Raw genomic sequence first — 17,070 nt, forward strand, 5'->3', positions numbered from 1 at the left:
GAATTTCGATTTTGAATTGAAATATACGATTCGGACCCGCGCCTCCCGCTGCGCCAACAGTGGTATCAGAGCCACCGTATCATCGAGTATTAACGCTTTACGATTGAATAAATGTATAAATAATCATGGACTTAGGAATTATTATTGGGCATGTAATTTATAATTCCGAGGGATTTTGTTTTTCCAAAAACGAACAAACGCTATTGTGATATTAATTACATTTGATTAAATTCTGTCTAGGAGATTGGTACTTAAGTGGTCCGCTCGTGACCCTCCAATCTATCCTGGGAATTTTTCTAATGTGATCATTTTAACACAATACGTGATTCGCTTGTGCATTATGTTGTCATCAACGGAATATGCGGAAAAAGCGAAACCCGAAAAAAAAAAAAAAAAAAAACCAGAAAAAAAAATAATATTTTTTTTTCATAAAAACCAAAAATGCTGAAAAACGGGTTTTACACCCGGGAAAAAGTTTTCGGCCCGAAAAAAAAAAAATATTTTTTTTCTGTAAAAACCGAAATGCTGAAAAAGGGGTTTTACACCCGGGAAAAAGTTTCCGACTCGAAAAAAAAAAAAAAACGTAAAATAAAAAAATAAATTTTTTTTTTCGAGGATCAGCGATCGGTTGAGGCTTTCGGAGGTTCTAGGACGATTCCTCTATACCTAAAGAAAGCAGATATTACATAGTGAATGATTAGAGAATCATTTCCGAGATATGTAATAGTTTGCTCATTCTTTTGTGGCTAAAGAATGAGACCTAGGAAGTCCATGATCATACATGTGTGATTGCATGATTAATTTTAGCTTTAATATGTATGAGATGCATGCTAAAATGTATTGTGTGTTTAGTGAGACCTGAATAACTTAAAACCCTAAAAAAAATCTTCCTAAAAGTTAAAAGATTAAGTTTATATTGATTAATCATTAAATTGTTTATCAATGGCTCTCCATTGGAGCAATAAACTAACACGCTTTGAGTTATCATCTTGTCGGCTATGGATACATAGGGGTGAGATGATATCGTCAAGAGATGTTGTTGAGTTTATTGTTAAGCATGAGATGTTACGGGTGTAGTCGATATAATATACGGCGAGAAAGGCAATTAGGCGTACCTGAGTCGTATATTATTCAAATCGATACATCTTAGTTGATTCAATGGGTTAAACTTAACTAATGTGGAAACCTAAGAATAGCATTAAGTACTTGAGAGTGAAAGCATTAGGAGCCGGAAATGATTGAACCTCATATGAGATATGATGAACAAGTAATTGTTCACTTATATATCATTTTGATCCCAAGAATAGCATTAAGTACTTGAGGGAAAGATAAATGAATATAAGAATTCAATCACCCACTTGAAATCTTTTCCAACAAAGATTCACGTTTCCTATTTTGGAAGTGTAGGATTCGAAAAAGATAGTGGGAGGCCATTTTGATAAAGACCAAATCATTATGGTTAAATATACAAAATAACACGAATACTAATTAGAGATCTTTGCTATCCATAGGTTGATAAGATAAGATGAAATCGAATCCATTAAGTAGCATTCTTGACAATAATCGACTAGTGGGTCCTAACTTTGTTGATTGGTTAAGAAATCTCAAAATAGTTCTTGCAAGTGAACACATAGCATATGTTCTTGAGGCAAATGCTCCGGGACCATTGCCGATTGAGGCATCTCCTGAGGAACATGAGGCATTGCGCAAGTGGAAGTTAGATGACGAACAAGCCAAGTGCTACATGTTGGCATCTATGAATAACGAGTTGCAAAAGCAACACGAGAAATATCCGGGAGCCCGCGAAATATTGTTTCACTTACAAGAGTTGTATGGTGAATCAAGTCGTTCTGCTAGATATGAGTTATCTAAGCAATTATTTCGAGCAAAGCTCTCAGAGGGAAAGGATGTTGGAGAACATGTGAACATGATGATTCGATGTATCGAACGTCTAGAGGGTCTAGATTTCATCATGGACTTCAATCTCCAAACGGATATGATCCTTCAATCCCTTCCGGATTCGTATGGTAATTTCATCACGAATTACTATATGAATCGGATAGAATGTACACTTGCAGAGTTATCAAGTATGTTGATAACCGCTCAAAAGAACAATGTTAAGGGAAAGGAAGTTTCTCTTGTGGTTGCTTCTTCTAGTAAGACTAAGAAGAAGAAAACTAAGAAGAATGTTTTGAAGGCCCAAAAGGCCATTGCAAAAAGGAAGCGCACCTCGGAGAACAAAGGAAAGTGTTTCTTTTGCGAGGGCGAGGGACATTGGAAACGAAATTGCCCCAAGTATAAGGAATTTAAGGGCAAGAACAAGAAGAATGAAAATCCCGGTGAGGGTATGTCTATTTCTTGTTCTTTCAATTCCAATAATGATAGCTCGTCCAAAGCTTGGGTATTAGATACCGGAGCTAGTTCTCACATTTGTTCATCCTTACAGGATCTAGCAAATGAGAGGAAGTTGGACAAGGATGAAGTGATCTTGAAGCTTGGAAATAACGCAAGTGTTGCGGCTAAAGCTATAGGATCGTCTTCTATTTTGTTGTATAAGCATGTTTTGTATTTGAACAATGTTTTGTACTTACCGAACGCTTATAGAAATATCATGTCTATTTCTTGTATGACAAGATTAGGATATGATTTTCTATTTACAAAGGATGTTTGTAAAATTATCTATAATAATGCAATCGTTGGTTATGGTTATGTACAAAATGGTCTTTATTTTATAAATGAAGATGCTCGTAATACAAATAATGTTATAGAAATAAATACCGTAAGTAATCAAACCTCGAAACAACTTTGGCACTTACGATTAGGACATATTGCGGAAGATAGACTTAACAAGTTGGATAAGATGGGAATATTGAGCAATCTTGATTCTGCATCAATTTCGACTTGTGAGTCATGTCTTAAAGGCAAGATGACCCGATCACCCTTTGTTGGACAAAGTGGTAGAGCCAAAGATGTTTTGGAGATCATACATAGTGATGTATGTGGACCATTTCAAGAAATGGCACGAGGTGGTTATTTATACTTCATTACCTTCACCGATGATTTATCACGGTATGGATATGTTGTTCTTATGAAGAACAAGAGTGAAGCTTTTGAAAAATTCAAAGATTTCAAAAATGAAGTAGAAAACCAAATTGTAAAAAGTATTAAAATCCTTCGATCTGATCGAGGAGGTGAATACTTGAGTACGGAATTTGGTACATTCTTAAAAGAATGCGGTATTATTTCCCAACTGACTCCTCCGGGAACACCACAATTGAATGGTGTATCAGAACGGAGGAATCGTACATTGTTAGACATGGTACGATCAATGATGAGCTATACTGATTTACCCATTTCATTATGGGGTCATGCACTTCTTAGCGCAAATTATATTCTAAATTGAGTTCCAACTAAATCCACTCCGAGAATACCGTATGCGATATGGTATGGTAAGGAACCAAGTCTTAAGCATATTAAGATTTGGGGATGTTCGGCATATATTAAAAAGTTGATAACCGACAAGTTGGAATCGAGATCAATCATGGGAAGGTTCGTTGGTTATCCTAAAGACAGTTTAGGATATTATTTCTATATTCCATCCGAACAAACCATTAAGGTTAGTCGGGATGCCCAATTTCTTGAAAAAGAGTTCATTCAAGAAGGGGGCAAAGGAAGGAATATAGAATTAGATGAGGAGTCATCTAAAGACCAACAAAATGATACAATGGAATTTGATCAAACCCCATAGTGAACCAGAATTAGTAAAATCTACAGATACACCTCGAAGATCAAGTAGGGTATCTCATCCACCAGAGAGATATGGTTTTCTTCATGATATACAAGAGTTGTTCATTCATGAAGAAAATGATCAAATAGTTGATCCCTCTACTTATGAGGAAGCTATATGTGATATAGATTCTTCAAGATGGCTTGAAGCTATGAAATCCGAAATGGATTCCATGTACAGTAACCAAGTATGGGAGCTAGTTGATCCACCCGAAGGAATTATACCAATAGGGAACAAATGGATCTTCAAGCGTAAACTTGGTGCTGATGGAAAAGTGGAAACTTTTAAAGCTAGGCTTGTTGCGAAAGGGTTTCGCCAGAGGCAAGGAGTCGATTATGAAGAGACTTTCTCGCCGGTAGCCATGCTTAAGTCCATCTGGATTCTTCTTGCCATAGCTGCACATTTAGATTATGAGGTTTGGCAAATGGATGTCAAGACCGCATTCCTTAATGGATATATTGAGGAGGAAATCTATATGGAACAACCTAAGGGTTTTGAATCCGAAGAAGGTTCCAAGGTGTGTAAACTAAAACGATCCATATATGGATTGAAGCAAGCTTCGAGAAGTTGGAATCGTCGTTTTGATGAAGCTGTAAAGAGTTACGAGTTTATCAAAAACGAAGATGAACCATGTGCTTACAAGAAGGTTAGTGGGAGTGCAATTACTTTCCTAGTCTTGTACGTAGATGATATTTTACTAATAGGAAATGATGTCGGTATGTTAACCTCTGTAAAGCTTTGGTTATCCAAAACTTTCTCCATGAAAGACCTCGGAGAAGCAACTTACATTCTCGGTATTAGACTCTATAGAGATAGATCTAAAAGAATGATTGGTCTCTCACAAAGGCTCTACTTAGAAAAGATATTGAAAAAGTTCAATATGGAAAATTCTAAGAGAGGATTGATTCCTGTTAGGCATGGAATTCACCTTTCGAAGGAAATGTCTCCAAAGACTTCTGAAGAAAGAGTTGAAATGGCAAAGATACCATATGCTTCGGCAATTGGTAGTCTTATGTACGCTATGTTGTGTACGCGGCCAGATATTGCCTATGAATTTAGTTTGACTAGCAGATATCAATCCAATCCAGGTTCAGAACACTGGATAACGGTTAAGAATATCTTTAAGTACTTGAGAAGAACTAAAGATATGGTCTTAACATATGGAGGAGGTGATCTTAAAATAGATGGCTTTACAGATTCTGATTTTCAATCAGATATAGACGATCGTAAGTCTATATCTGGATTCGTATTCACGTGTAATGGAGGAGCAGTGAGTTGGAAGAGTTCCAAACAAGAAACCACTGCAGATTCCACTACAGAAGCCGAGTATATTGCGGCATCAGATGCTGCAAAGGAAGCTGTTTGGATTAAGAAGTTTGTTTCTGAACTTGGTGTGGTTCCTACCATTGAGTCGGCGGTTCCTCTTTTCTGCGACAACAATGGTGCTATAGCCCAGGCCAAGGAACCCCGGTCTCACCAAAAATCCAAACACATAGAAAGGCGATATCATATTATCCGAGAAATTGTTGGAAAAGGAGATGTGTCTCTCCAAAAGATAGCATCAGCCGAAAACACGGCTGACCCACTGACAAAGCCCATGACCCAGAGTCAATTAGATTTACATCTTGAGAAGATGGGGCTTAGATATAGTAGCCAATGGCACTAGTGCAAGTGGGAGATTGTTGGTAGTTTGTGCCCTAGGGCCATTTTGTATTTATTCTTGTATAAACAAATCCCATTGGCAATGATATATATGTTTTTATTTGAACTAAGTGTCTCATCAACTAAGTGTTTATTTAATACATATTGTCCTTATCACATTGTGATAGAATCTATTCTTAAGGTAGTAAGAATATGAGTGACAGATTCTATTATACAAGTGATCTAAATAATCGTTCACGATCGATGGGGTCCTACGAATAAGGGCATCGCATTATCCCGAAAAGATCGTCACCTCTGTTTATTCTCCTGATTAGTAAAGAGTTACTAATTATAGGAAGTAGTGAGTCTCATACTACTTGATGGGGATCAGAATAAACATGTGGACACTCAAGGTGTTGAGTGAGTCGAACAAGTGACGCTAGATGACTTATACATGGTAATTCATTAAAGTCAATTTAATGTCATCTAGTTCATAATTGTACATATGTCCTTTGACTTGCGGTGACACTATCTTGTATATAGGTGATTAGAGTTTGATACTCCTTAACTCTAGATCTTTCATGAGCTAGAGCCGCGGGATGTGTTGGCTCTAGTTAGTTGTATATAGAGATAGGGGTTTAACCTAGAAAGGATTCATCACTCTGGATGAACGGAGACAAGATTCTATGCTATCTCAAATTGTTCTTGATGGATGATAAAACCTGCGCAGGTGTATATGACTTACATAGAAAGTTGTTTCTAGTGGAAGTCATATTTATCAAGAATTAGAACTAAGAGATGAGGTCATATAATCAAGACTAACAGTGTTTGACTTAACCGTGACACTAGTCGAGATTGGAATCTTAGATGAAGGGAATTTTGAGTGTACGGTAATTATGAACATTGGTTCATAAAGAATGCATCGAAACATTCATCTCTATTTGGGGGTCGTGATATGTTGCTAGACGTCACTCTCGATCTACGAGAATTAATAATTAAATGGGATTTAATTATTTAATATAAGAAAGGCGTTTCTTATGACTCTCCTTGCCATATAGATCTGAACCTAGTTAGTCACACACAATAGAGTGTGCAACCGATTGAGTTTACAAAAGATCGATTTCATATAGATACTAGCATATCTCGGAAATTAATCTAAGATGAAAAACAAGTACAAATTAGGGACTAATTTGTAAGAGTTATAAATTAGTAGGAACCTAATTGTACTATGTCCAAGTTAATTAGGGACTAATTTATAAGAGTTATAAATTAGTAGGAACCTAATTATAATTTAACCAAGTTTTATGATTAGATGGCTTAAGTAATTAATTAGTGTAATTAATGATACTTAAAGCACTAATCATAAGCTAATGGAATGATGATGTCATGGTGAAGTAATGAGATAAGGAAATAAGCTTATATGTGATGTCATATGATGACATCACCTATATGATGTCACCTATGTGATGTCACCACATGAAAGGTGTCATGTGGTGGCAACACCTTTGCTTGGTGTGTGACACCTAGCATGCAAGGTGTTGCATTCTTAAGGCATGCTCTAGCCTATAAATAGAGCATGTCCTTGCTCATTTCACAACACACAACACACATCTCACTACAAAGTTGTAGAGAGAGAAAGCACTTGAAGGAGTTCAAGTATTCATCAATCACGGGAAAAACTTGGCGACGTTTTTCATACATCCGAGCAAGGTAGTGATCGCGGCGAGAGTTTGAGCTTAGGGCTGCTCGACAAGAGGAACTCTTGCAGGATTACTTCAAGGCGAGGATTCAATCGGACGCATAATCGTGTGGACGAGCTTGAGGTCGCCGTACTTTCGGGACTACAAGAATCGTTGGAGAATCGACATAGGTATTCTTCTTACGATTCCTAGATGTGTGCTTTAATTAATAAATGATACGACGATCCATTTGTTGTTGATATGATCAACTTAAGGATCCGGATTGTTGGAATTTTGATTTTGAATTGAAATATACGATTCGGACCCGCGCCTCCCGCTGCGCCAACATTATGGCTCTTAGTTGGAACATGCTACCTAATGGGCATCATTAGGACTGCGTGCGCACCGGTAATGATCTGGGAAAGGTAATTATGGTAATGTGGTAACTCGGTGTGAGCATAGCTCTCGGGACCAAGTAGAGTAACTCGGTGTAGCTCAGCTCTCGGGACTCTGGTATAAGTGTGGTCAGTGGTAACTCGGTGTAGCTCAGCTCTCGGGACCAGACCTATTGGATTATGGTTTTATTTAGAATTGTGGATTAGGGTTCCAACTATTATTCGTAATATCGTTATTAAATGTTTTAAACGGTTTTAAAGGTTTTCCACTTAATAAATGTAGATAGTGGTATAAACTCATCTCAGTATATCTGACCCTGTTGTTTTCCCAATTCTTCTCAGGGCTATGATCTGAGAGAGTCTGGTGATCTCCGCATTTACTTTTCCTCGGAGGTTCCATTTATTTTAGTAGAACTATGAAACTATTTTATTCTTAGACCGCAGTAGTTGACTAGACGTCTTTTTTATTATTACAGTTGTTTGTCGGATTGGTCTGACTAGTTATATTGCTCTGCCATGTTATATGATTATTTCGGATTATTTATGTTATGCCTATTTTTAGACTCAGAATTGGATAAGCATGTTATATTAATTATTGAATATTATAACTCCTAGATTTAGGCTGAAGTCTCGGTTGCCCCGAGCATTGGTTTTCTGCAGGTTTAGTTAAATTGGTTGTTATAAGAAAGGCTAGCTACGGGTGTTGGTACTACATTACCCATGCCCTAGCGCCAGTCACGATTCATGAAAATGGGTCGTGACAAACTACTAATTGCACCTTCATGGAAGTCCTAAGATTTCTAAGTGATTTGATTGATTTAAAGCTAATTAACGTGATTATCTGATTAAGCCTGTTAAAATGGATCTTGACATACATTCAAAGAATTTTAAACAAAATTTATGGAGTGCCTGGCGGTTGTTTGGTATTTATTTGTCGGATTCAGTGTCACGACCCGAAATCACGAGCCGCGATCGACGCTAGGGAATGTGGATGGTAGTTCCAAAACCCGTAGCAAGCCTTTAAAATCTCATATAAATTTTTCGCGAAACAATCATTTTCAAATCCAAACGTATATACACATATCCCCATATAAACATATTGTTTTCATATAAAAGGTCCTTAAGCTTGACGTATACAAACCTCTGTTTCAAAACATGAAAACATTTCGTAGGAACTTGGGTCTTACCGTGTGATGTTCCACATCCTAGCACAGCCCGTCCCAAAACAAAGCAAACGATTTTAAAAACGGAATTCAAAACGTACGTATGCATCAGAGTTTAAAGACATGAAAACCGTTTTACAAACATCCATACAGACTAGGACTTGACCCTACTGCAGCACTATTGATCCTGTACATACTTCAAACTTCTGGAACAAGAATAGAAGTCCGGCTTTCCAAAACTAGACACCTGCACCAAATATTGTTGGGGGATCAGTCGAAACTGAGTGAGTTCGTTAGTTTATAATTGAGCATTTAAAACATTCAAACAATGTGAAACCATTCAGTTAAATGCATCCATTTATAAGCATTCTGAATGAAACGTTAGTCTTAATCTTGAGATGTACTTTCCATACCACGTATACTTATTGTTATCCTTTGATCATGTCACATTTTCCAAATGGTAAAAGTCATTGAATTACCTTGTACCATCTCCTCTTCACAACTTATGGGTCCCAAGATAATTTATCGAGTTCACCCACTAGACCTAGGTCTGTGGCCCGAGATAAATTAACCAAGCTCAACCTACAGTCTCCATACAAATGAATCACAAACAATGCGCATACAAACGGCTCACACATAACATTTCATATATACCTCACCATATTCGAACGACTTTATACGTCTAGATCATAACGACACTCGTGATCACACATCCTATTGACACCTAATAGGTGGTTTATTCCATCGGATCTCTATACTGGCTTCAAATCATGATGTATGCATTTCAAAACAACGAATCATTTGTAAATGATGTGATACACTTTATATAACATATAGCATAAAATAAATGCATTTTAAAATACTTCAAACGTAAACATTCCACATAATGTACTCACTGCTTGCTATCCCAATTTTTTAATATAATAGCGTAAGCTCCCTGAGCTCCTTGTCCACTCGTAGGTTGACTTGTCAAACCTAACACAAATATCAAATAGGTATCGAGTTAAGATTTAACTCGATAAGCACGTAGACTCAAGAATACACATACACAATACTTATCACATTATCGCATCTAACCCCGATACGTTCGTATTTACGTGTTGTTATGTGATTTATACATATTTTATTTTTATTAAGTTTATTACTTTGAACCTAAGTTCATAATGTTATTTGACTTATTAATCAAATAACTTTAATTATGTTTGTGTTATGTTTTTTCGAATTATCGACCTCGTAATCGCTTACTGTTGCTAGCTGTAAAATAGTCTGACCTATAAACGAAACTGATATTTTTAAAGTTCAGAATGTCATCTTCGACTTTCGTTTAGGTCTCAGACTAATTCTAGCACCCGAAGGTATCAGAAACTTGCCCGTAAGTTAATAACTTGGGCTGTCCACAATTTCAAAACTGTTACGCACGACAGAATGTTCTACTCTGTTTGGAATACTTAAAGGATAAATATGCAGAAACTCAAACCTAGATATTTTTATCCAACGCCTTTCAGTTTCCGTACAAACAAATGGAACTTAATTCGGAGCTGTATAGCTTGAGATATTTCCCTCGCAATATCCTTGTTCGGCAGCGCACTAATTACAACAACTATTCAATCTTAATCAATCAATTCTTAAATCATTTTCAGCTTTTAGAAACTTAAATCAATGCTCAAATCACCAATTCAATCTTATATCCGTAATATATCCTAGGGGCCGAATGCCCTTTACCTATCTCCATGTCAAAGTTCAACCAAAATTAACACAATTCTATAAGTAGTTTCCATCAATCATCACATCTTAGTAAAGACTCATCATAGCCGAACCAAAACATCAAACCATCGTCAAATTTTCATATCCGACAATTCAGAAATTACCTTTGCTTAGTGAAGTCTCTATGCTGTAGCCCTTGGGCACCAAAATCACAAAGGAAAACCTTCATCCAAACTTAATTCAATACTACATCAACCAAAATCCAAAATCCCCAATCTTTCCTACTCAAATTACTCCATAATCAGCCAAGAAAACTATTAATTTGAGGCTCACCTCACTTACCTTCAAGAATAGGATTTATTTGCTTCCATTCTTATGAGATTTGGTGAAGCATGGTGATAGATAGGAGATGGAGATGATTCACGGCAACAAGAGAGGAAAAGAAGATGAAGCTTTTTTCCTCTCTTATTTTGTTTCTATCTTAGGTAAAGGAAGAGGTGGATGATTTAAGGTCATCTTATGTCTTTGATAAGTTAAATACGTCACTCTTTTGATGGGCTAAAGATCCATTTTAACTCAAACCTTACCTCGACATGCTTACTTGTCCAAGCAACTTCGGAAATCCTTTTCCGACTAGTCCTTATTTATTATTAGTAATAATAATTTCCAATTTCCCCATATATCTTTAATAATTCTTATGTTGGTGTCCATTTCCGACCTACTTGGTCCAATTTACACAACATTAGGATTCGTGGCACGATTTTATTATTTTAAAATTTTGGGGTTATTACATTCAGGATCTGGGCAGAACCTGGAGGTTGTTCCTCTAGTCGATACAAAATTTTTGGTTCAAACCAGAGTTGATTCTGAGTTCAAACAAACCGGAAATCTGGTCTTAAAGTTGCTAGTTCGGCAGGCTTGGGCTTCGAAGCCCATGATGACATGGTGGTCCACTGGTTCTGACATGGCAGAAATATCTGAATAAGATAGAGTTTGAGATATTACATAAATAATTCCTACGGATAATTACAAATTTGTGGGCTCAAACGGGGCCCAATTCTGAGTTGAAACGAGCCCGTAAACACAAAAATAAATTTGGAAATAGAAATCGAAGATCTTGAAGGGTTTAGAGGCGATGAACGACGGCTATGATTCCGCAAGTCAAGATTGGCGCTATGGAATGGGAGTGGTTTCTCCATAACCCGTAGCAAGCCTCAATTGATATCAAACTTTATCTTAAAATTTCAACTTTTAAAACAAACATCTTTTAACTATATTTCAAAAGGCTATGTCAGAGTTCTATGTTTTTACTATGGAAGACTTTTATCTACTATTGCGGATTTGCTAAAAGCCAAAATATCTTTATACAAAGTTCTAGACAAATAAGCAACTTCTGTGAATAAGAAGTAGGAAGGCGACACTTCTAATCACCTTGTCCCGAAAATGTTAAATCAACGGTGTCAGACTATGCTGAGTGAGATTATACATTTACACTTAAATATTATTCAAAATATAAAATGATACTATAAACCTTTAATGCTTATGCAAACCAAACACAGAAACCCGATGAAACCTTAATCCTCGATATACACCATTCCTCGATGAACAATCAAGCATTCGATATAGGATAACCATATTTCTTACATTCCATAGTTCGACCAGAAGTTTTTTTTACCACCATCAACACTTGATCGGGACTCTGCCTCCATCATCATTGACCGAGACTTAGTCACTCTACCGTCAATTGTCAAGACCACGAGTTTACCACCGTCATCACATGACCAGAACTCTGCCTCCGTCATCATTGACCGGGAATTATTCGCTTTGTCGTTCGAATCTTCTAATTTATAATCCTATTTACCTCGATCACTCATATATCACACGATATTACTAGTAATCACGTAGTCAATAGATAACATGTTTCGTCAGAACTATATTGGATGAAATTCATTTCCATGATATGCTTTTATATATAAAACATTTTGCGATTAAAGACAATGCACTTTAATAAAAAATAAAAGTAAATTACTACTCGCGCCTCGCTCAAATTCCAAAATAACTCAAAAGCCGTTTGGTAATGCAGTGTAATACCCCGTATATTTCTAGCGCGCTTTCCTCTTGTTTTGAGTTTCTCTGATTGTATTATAATAGGAGTACAATTTGAGAGAAACTGGAGGTTTTATATTTGAGTAACCTAAGAGTTTCAGTTGAGTTTAATAATAGTATCTGGTGGTTTATAACAGGGTTCTTAATAGCTTCATAACAGTCCTGCAAGGGCTTATAAATAGACCCTCTAAGTTGCAAACTCTAGCCCCTATTTGAATCCAAACTCAAAAAATGAATTTCTTCACTTAAAGAACTTCATTTCTTCTTTCTAACAAGTCCGGGTGTGATTCCAGTTTTCCGGATTTACAAATGCTTTTTTTGATAAATGGTTATTATGGGTTTGACTTGGTTCACCGAAATTTGGGAGTTGAACTTTGTACTTGTAATAACTCGGCTAACTCGATGATTTTTTTGGATTAAGATGTTTTTGAAATAATAACCATATTTTTATATAAAGGAGGTTTTCTAAAAAAAAATTGATTTTAAAACCGTGTAACCCGACTAGAATTTGAAAGCTAATGCCGTTGATTTATGTTTTGGAAAGAGTTTTTTTTATGCGTGCATTTTTATCTATGCCATACTGCATGTTGATTTTGTCATGACAATTTTGAGTCCTTTGTAGCATGTTTTGTGCTGATATTTGAGATATCATTGGATTATACTAGTTTGTATGCCATGTCGATAGATATATAATGATCTAATAGGATGTTGCATGCTCGTTTCTTTCGGCATCACGTTATTTGCCTACCATGTTTATGAATTGTTATATGGAAAGATGTTCGGTTAAATGTGGGTTAAGGCATGCTTGGGTGGTTTATGGTTATGTGGAAATCACAATATGTTGGTGTTGTTCGTGTTAGTATGTCTCGTATGTTTGTTAAGTTTTGTTATGTTAGTTATTTTATCTTGTTTGTCTCGTTGTACGGATAACGCATGAGGTCATTGCTAGCATGAGTTGGTTTTTGGCTAAACCTTGATGTTTGGTGTTGATTTGCGATTTGAACCTTCGTTTAGACCTTGTGTTTGCTTTTAATGTTGATTTTGGGTTATGCCGGAATTGGTGTATCGATTTGCGAATCGAGATAATTTAGGATATGATATCGAGGAAGATGAGGGAAGTGTTGCCTTGGAACGGTTGGTGATTTCTGGTTTTTCTGAAAAAGGATGTCGGAAATTCTGACCCGAGTAGATTTACTAGTGTATTAGTACACTTGTATTTTTTTAATTGAGTCGGACGATGTGATGCCGGAACTAATGGTAAGTTTTTTAGAAACATATGTAAAATATTGATTTCTTTGAGTATAAGTTTTAGTTTGGTTGAAGTTTAATTGGATATTATTTATGCATAATAGATTTTTAAAGAGTTATCGGTTTGAATTGTTATGATAACATCATGTGATTTGATAGATTACAAATAAGGAGTTTGAGAAATTTTTTTGAGGTTATCGAGTGCACATCTCACGGAGAGTAATGTCTAGCAAATCTTTTATCGAGGAATTGACTTCAAATTTTTAATTCGTTAAAGTATTTGAAATATTTTTATCACATAATTATGCCCATACATATCATAAACATGCATTTTGGATGTCATGAATAGAAATTTACATCGAGCATTGAGTATGTTCACTAAATAAAGGAAAATAAATAATTGGTACATGCATCACGTGCATGGATACGATTAGAGTTGGATGCAACTCTTTAGGGATGAGAGATGTCATCATCCTGACGCACAATTATGTAAAAGGGATTTTATCGATATAGTGTTTTTGAGAAAAATGTTTTAAAATGAACAGGCGAGTCACATTGTGATAAATGTATTTATAAAGTCGTTGGATTTGAAATGGTTTTAAATTTTTTACCGAAAGATATATAGACAAAATAGTTTATGATGATAGTAATGATTTAAGGACGATTACATTGTAAAGGATAAGGTTGTATTATTAGAGATTTTATGCATAGTAGAAAAATTATTGGATGTAAGTTTGCACTCGAGATATTATTTTGATAAGTAAGATAAGATGTTGAGGTCGTATTATAAGGATTATATGTTAGCTACCAACATATGATTTGAGGAGTGAAGGATTAAGAAATTGGGTTATGCTCCATGTGTGTGTGAGTATTCACCGTGATTTTAAAAGATGTTTTGTTTATACATATTCAATTTTGAATATTTTACATGTGTCTTATAGCAATAAATTCATATAATACAGTAGGGATGAATTTAATCAGAATGATTAATTGGATTGAATTGTTCGTTTTATTAAACGAATGTTATTAAGTTTGTTATAAGTCGAATAGTGAGTAAGTGACGAGGAATGCAGGATAAATATTAGTTTTGTGAATTTCAGTGTTTTTCGATTTAAGACGATGGACTTTTGTGTTGTAAGAACTACGATTTGAGCTTCGGACTTGTTCTTGAACCTTGATAGTGTTTCTTTGATAGTTTGTAAGACTCGAGCTAGTTTCTGAGAATCACCCTTGTAGAGCGTGTTTCATGATTCACAGTTAGACGATTTTTGTTGTTCAAATTTTGGGTTGGAGACTTTGTGTTCCTTTTATTTCACTTAAAAAAGGTATATATCATTTAGTGTTAAGCAAAGGTAAGCTGGGCTGTTGGTGTGACCTTATGAGGTTGTTAGGAGTATGTGATCAGTGGTATGAGAGTTATCATTCGAGTAACAATCCGTGAAGATTGTGGGTACACAAGTGCGTAGGTTTATAATTACGGATTCCTATGGTTTCAGTTTTGGTTTTGTCACTTAGTTGAGGAGTTCACTTAGAAATAGAGATAGATATGCGTAATGATTTCATTCCTTTTCTTTTCCTGGAGGTACGTTGAGTATGACGTTTATGTGTTTTATGTGTTTATCATGTGCGCACTATGCTTGATGTTTGATTTGTGTTATCTTGTGTTAAATTCGAGGAAGAATTTTTTTTTAAGGTGGGGAGAATGTAATACCCCGTATATTTTCAGCGCGTTTTCGTCTTGTTTTGACCTCCTCTGAATGGTACATGAGGTTTTATACTTGAGTATCCTAAGAGTTTCAATTGAGTTTAATAATAGTATATGGTAGTTTATAACAGGTTTCTTATTAGTTTCATAACAGTCTTGCAAGGGCTAATAAATAGACCCTCTAAGTTGCAAACCCTAGCCCCTAATCGAATCCAAACCCTAAAAATGAATTTCTTCGAATTCATTTCTTTTTTCTAACAAGTCCGGGTGTGATTTCATTCGATCAGAACATAATTTTACGTTCCCTTCGCAAGATTCAAGAGTCTTTCTACGCGTGTTCTTCGTTAGAGTGTTGGTGTTTCACCTCCATTTCAACCCCAAACCTCAAAAACGACAAAAAACACTTAAAATACATATCTCCGTCGTTCTAACAAGTCCGGATACAACTAATTATGCTAAGAACGTGATTTACATCCTTCTCGCAAGATCTATGCGATTTCTACGTTGTGTTCTTCGTTGGAGGCTTGTGGATTCAATTGGATTCGGTACAGTCCCTTGAACCTTGGATTATTACATCATTTATCTTATTGTTCATCATCCCTAGGTATTGTTTTCTTATGCTTTTGATTCATTGCTTCATTGTTATGTGATTTTACCTAGAAATGCATAATATAGGATTTTAATGAAGTTAATCGTTGCTATTGTTATGCTATACTTATGCTACTGAGTTTGTATGAATAAAATGATGATTTGATTATGTATAATTGATGTTACATGGTTTAAATACATTTGGGCATGATTTATCAATGTTAAGGCTTTATTAGCTATTTGGGTATTCTAATCGATTTGGTGGTTTGAATCTATGAAATTGTGATGCAATGCTTAGGTTACTGATATATAAGATATGTTGGGTAATTTTATGGTTTATGATATTATCTTGTTGGTGGTATCAACACTTTGGCATGCTCTCAATTGTTTTAGCCGAAATTGTGTAGAATGGTAAATTTGGGTTGTTAGAGAGTTGTAATCGCATAAATGTTTTGATATTATGTACCTACTATTCTAAGAGGACATATATGATGTTTATATGATTTATTAGCAGTGGGTATATGACTTGGGTTGTCGAATGCATGATTTGACTTGTTTAGCATTTTTAGGCAATTTCTAGCGAAATTGCGTTATCGATTATTTAAGGGATGTTGGCATGAGTCTAGATCTGAGTTGGTTTGGTATTTTAAAATTATGTATCATATAATACTGATCTAAATGATTTTGGGAGTTTGAATCATATATATTTTGATACGTGTTGGCTTAGTTTGCAAACTAGCTAATATTACGCTAAAATACTTAGATTTCAGATTCGATGCTTTGTAATGACTTAAGATCTGAATTACTTTCATATTATGGATATGACATGTATGTAAACTTATCTAAGGTTTTTTTGTTTGGCGATTCATGTTTGGTCTCGTTCTGGGCTAAGTGTCATGAATGCTTAATTGGCTTGATTTTATGAAAGTATGTTAATTGATTCCAAATGTTTTGCTATGACATGTGTTATGTAAAATGTGATTATTAAGCATGTTAGGGCTGTTGTATATTGGTTTTTGGCTTATTTGGTTGTATTTGTCCTTTGGGGACTTTT

The 17,070-nt window shown here is 35.6% G+C and overlaps 2 protein-coding genes across 2 annotated transcripts; both read left to right on the forward strand.

Moving 5' to 3' along the window:
• Window positions 1-1,525: 1,525 nt before the first annotated feature.
• Window positions 1,526-2,708, forward strand: LOC126672627 (uncharacterized). Its single transcript, XM_050366578.1, has 2 exons — window positions 1,526-2,345; window positions 2,447-2,708. The coding sequence occupies exons 1-2, from the start codon at window positions 1,526-1,528 to the stop codon at window positions 2,458-2,460; spliced, it is 834 nt and encodes a 277-aa protein (XP_050222535.1). The 3' UTR covers window positions 2,461-2,708.
• Window positions 2,709-4,760: 2,052 nt separating this feature from the next.
• On the forward strand, window positions 4,761-5,854 carry LOC126671071 (secreted RxLR effector protein 161-like). Its single transcript, XM_050364770.2, has one exon. It carries the CDS (start codon window positions 4,761-4,763, stop codon window positions 5,451-5,453), a length of 693 nt encoding a protein of 230 aa, XP_050220727.1. The 3' UTR covers window positions 5,454-5,854.
• Window positions 5,855-17,070: the final 11,216 nt, after the last annotated feature.

Source organism: Mercurialis annua, linkage group LG3 (assembly GCF_937616625.2).
Source record: "Mercurialis annua linkage group LG3, ddMerAnnu1.2, whole genome shotgun sequence".
Lineage (NCBI taxonomy): Eukaryota > Viridiplantae > Streptophyta > Magnoliopsida > Malpighiales > Euphorbiaceae > Mercurialis > Mercurialis annua.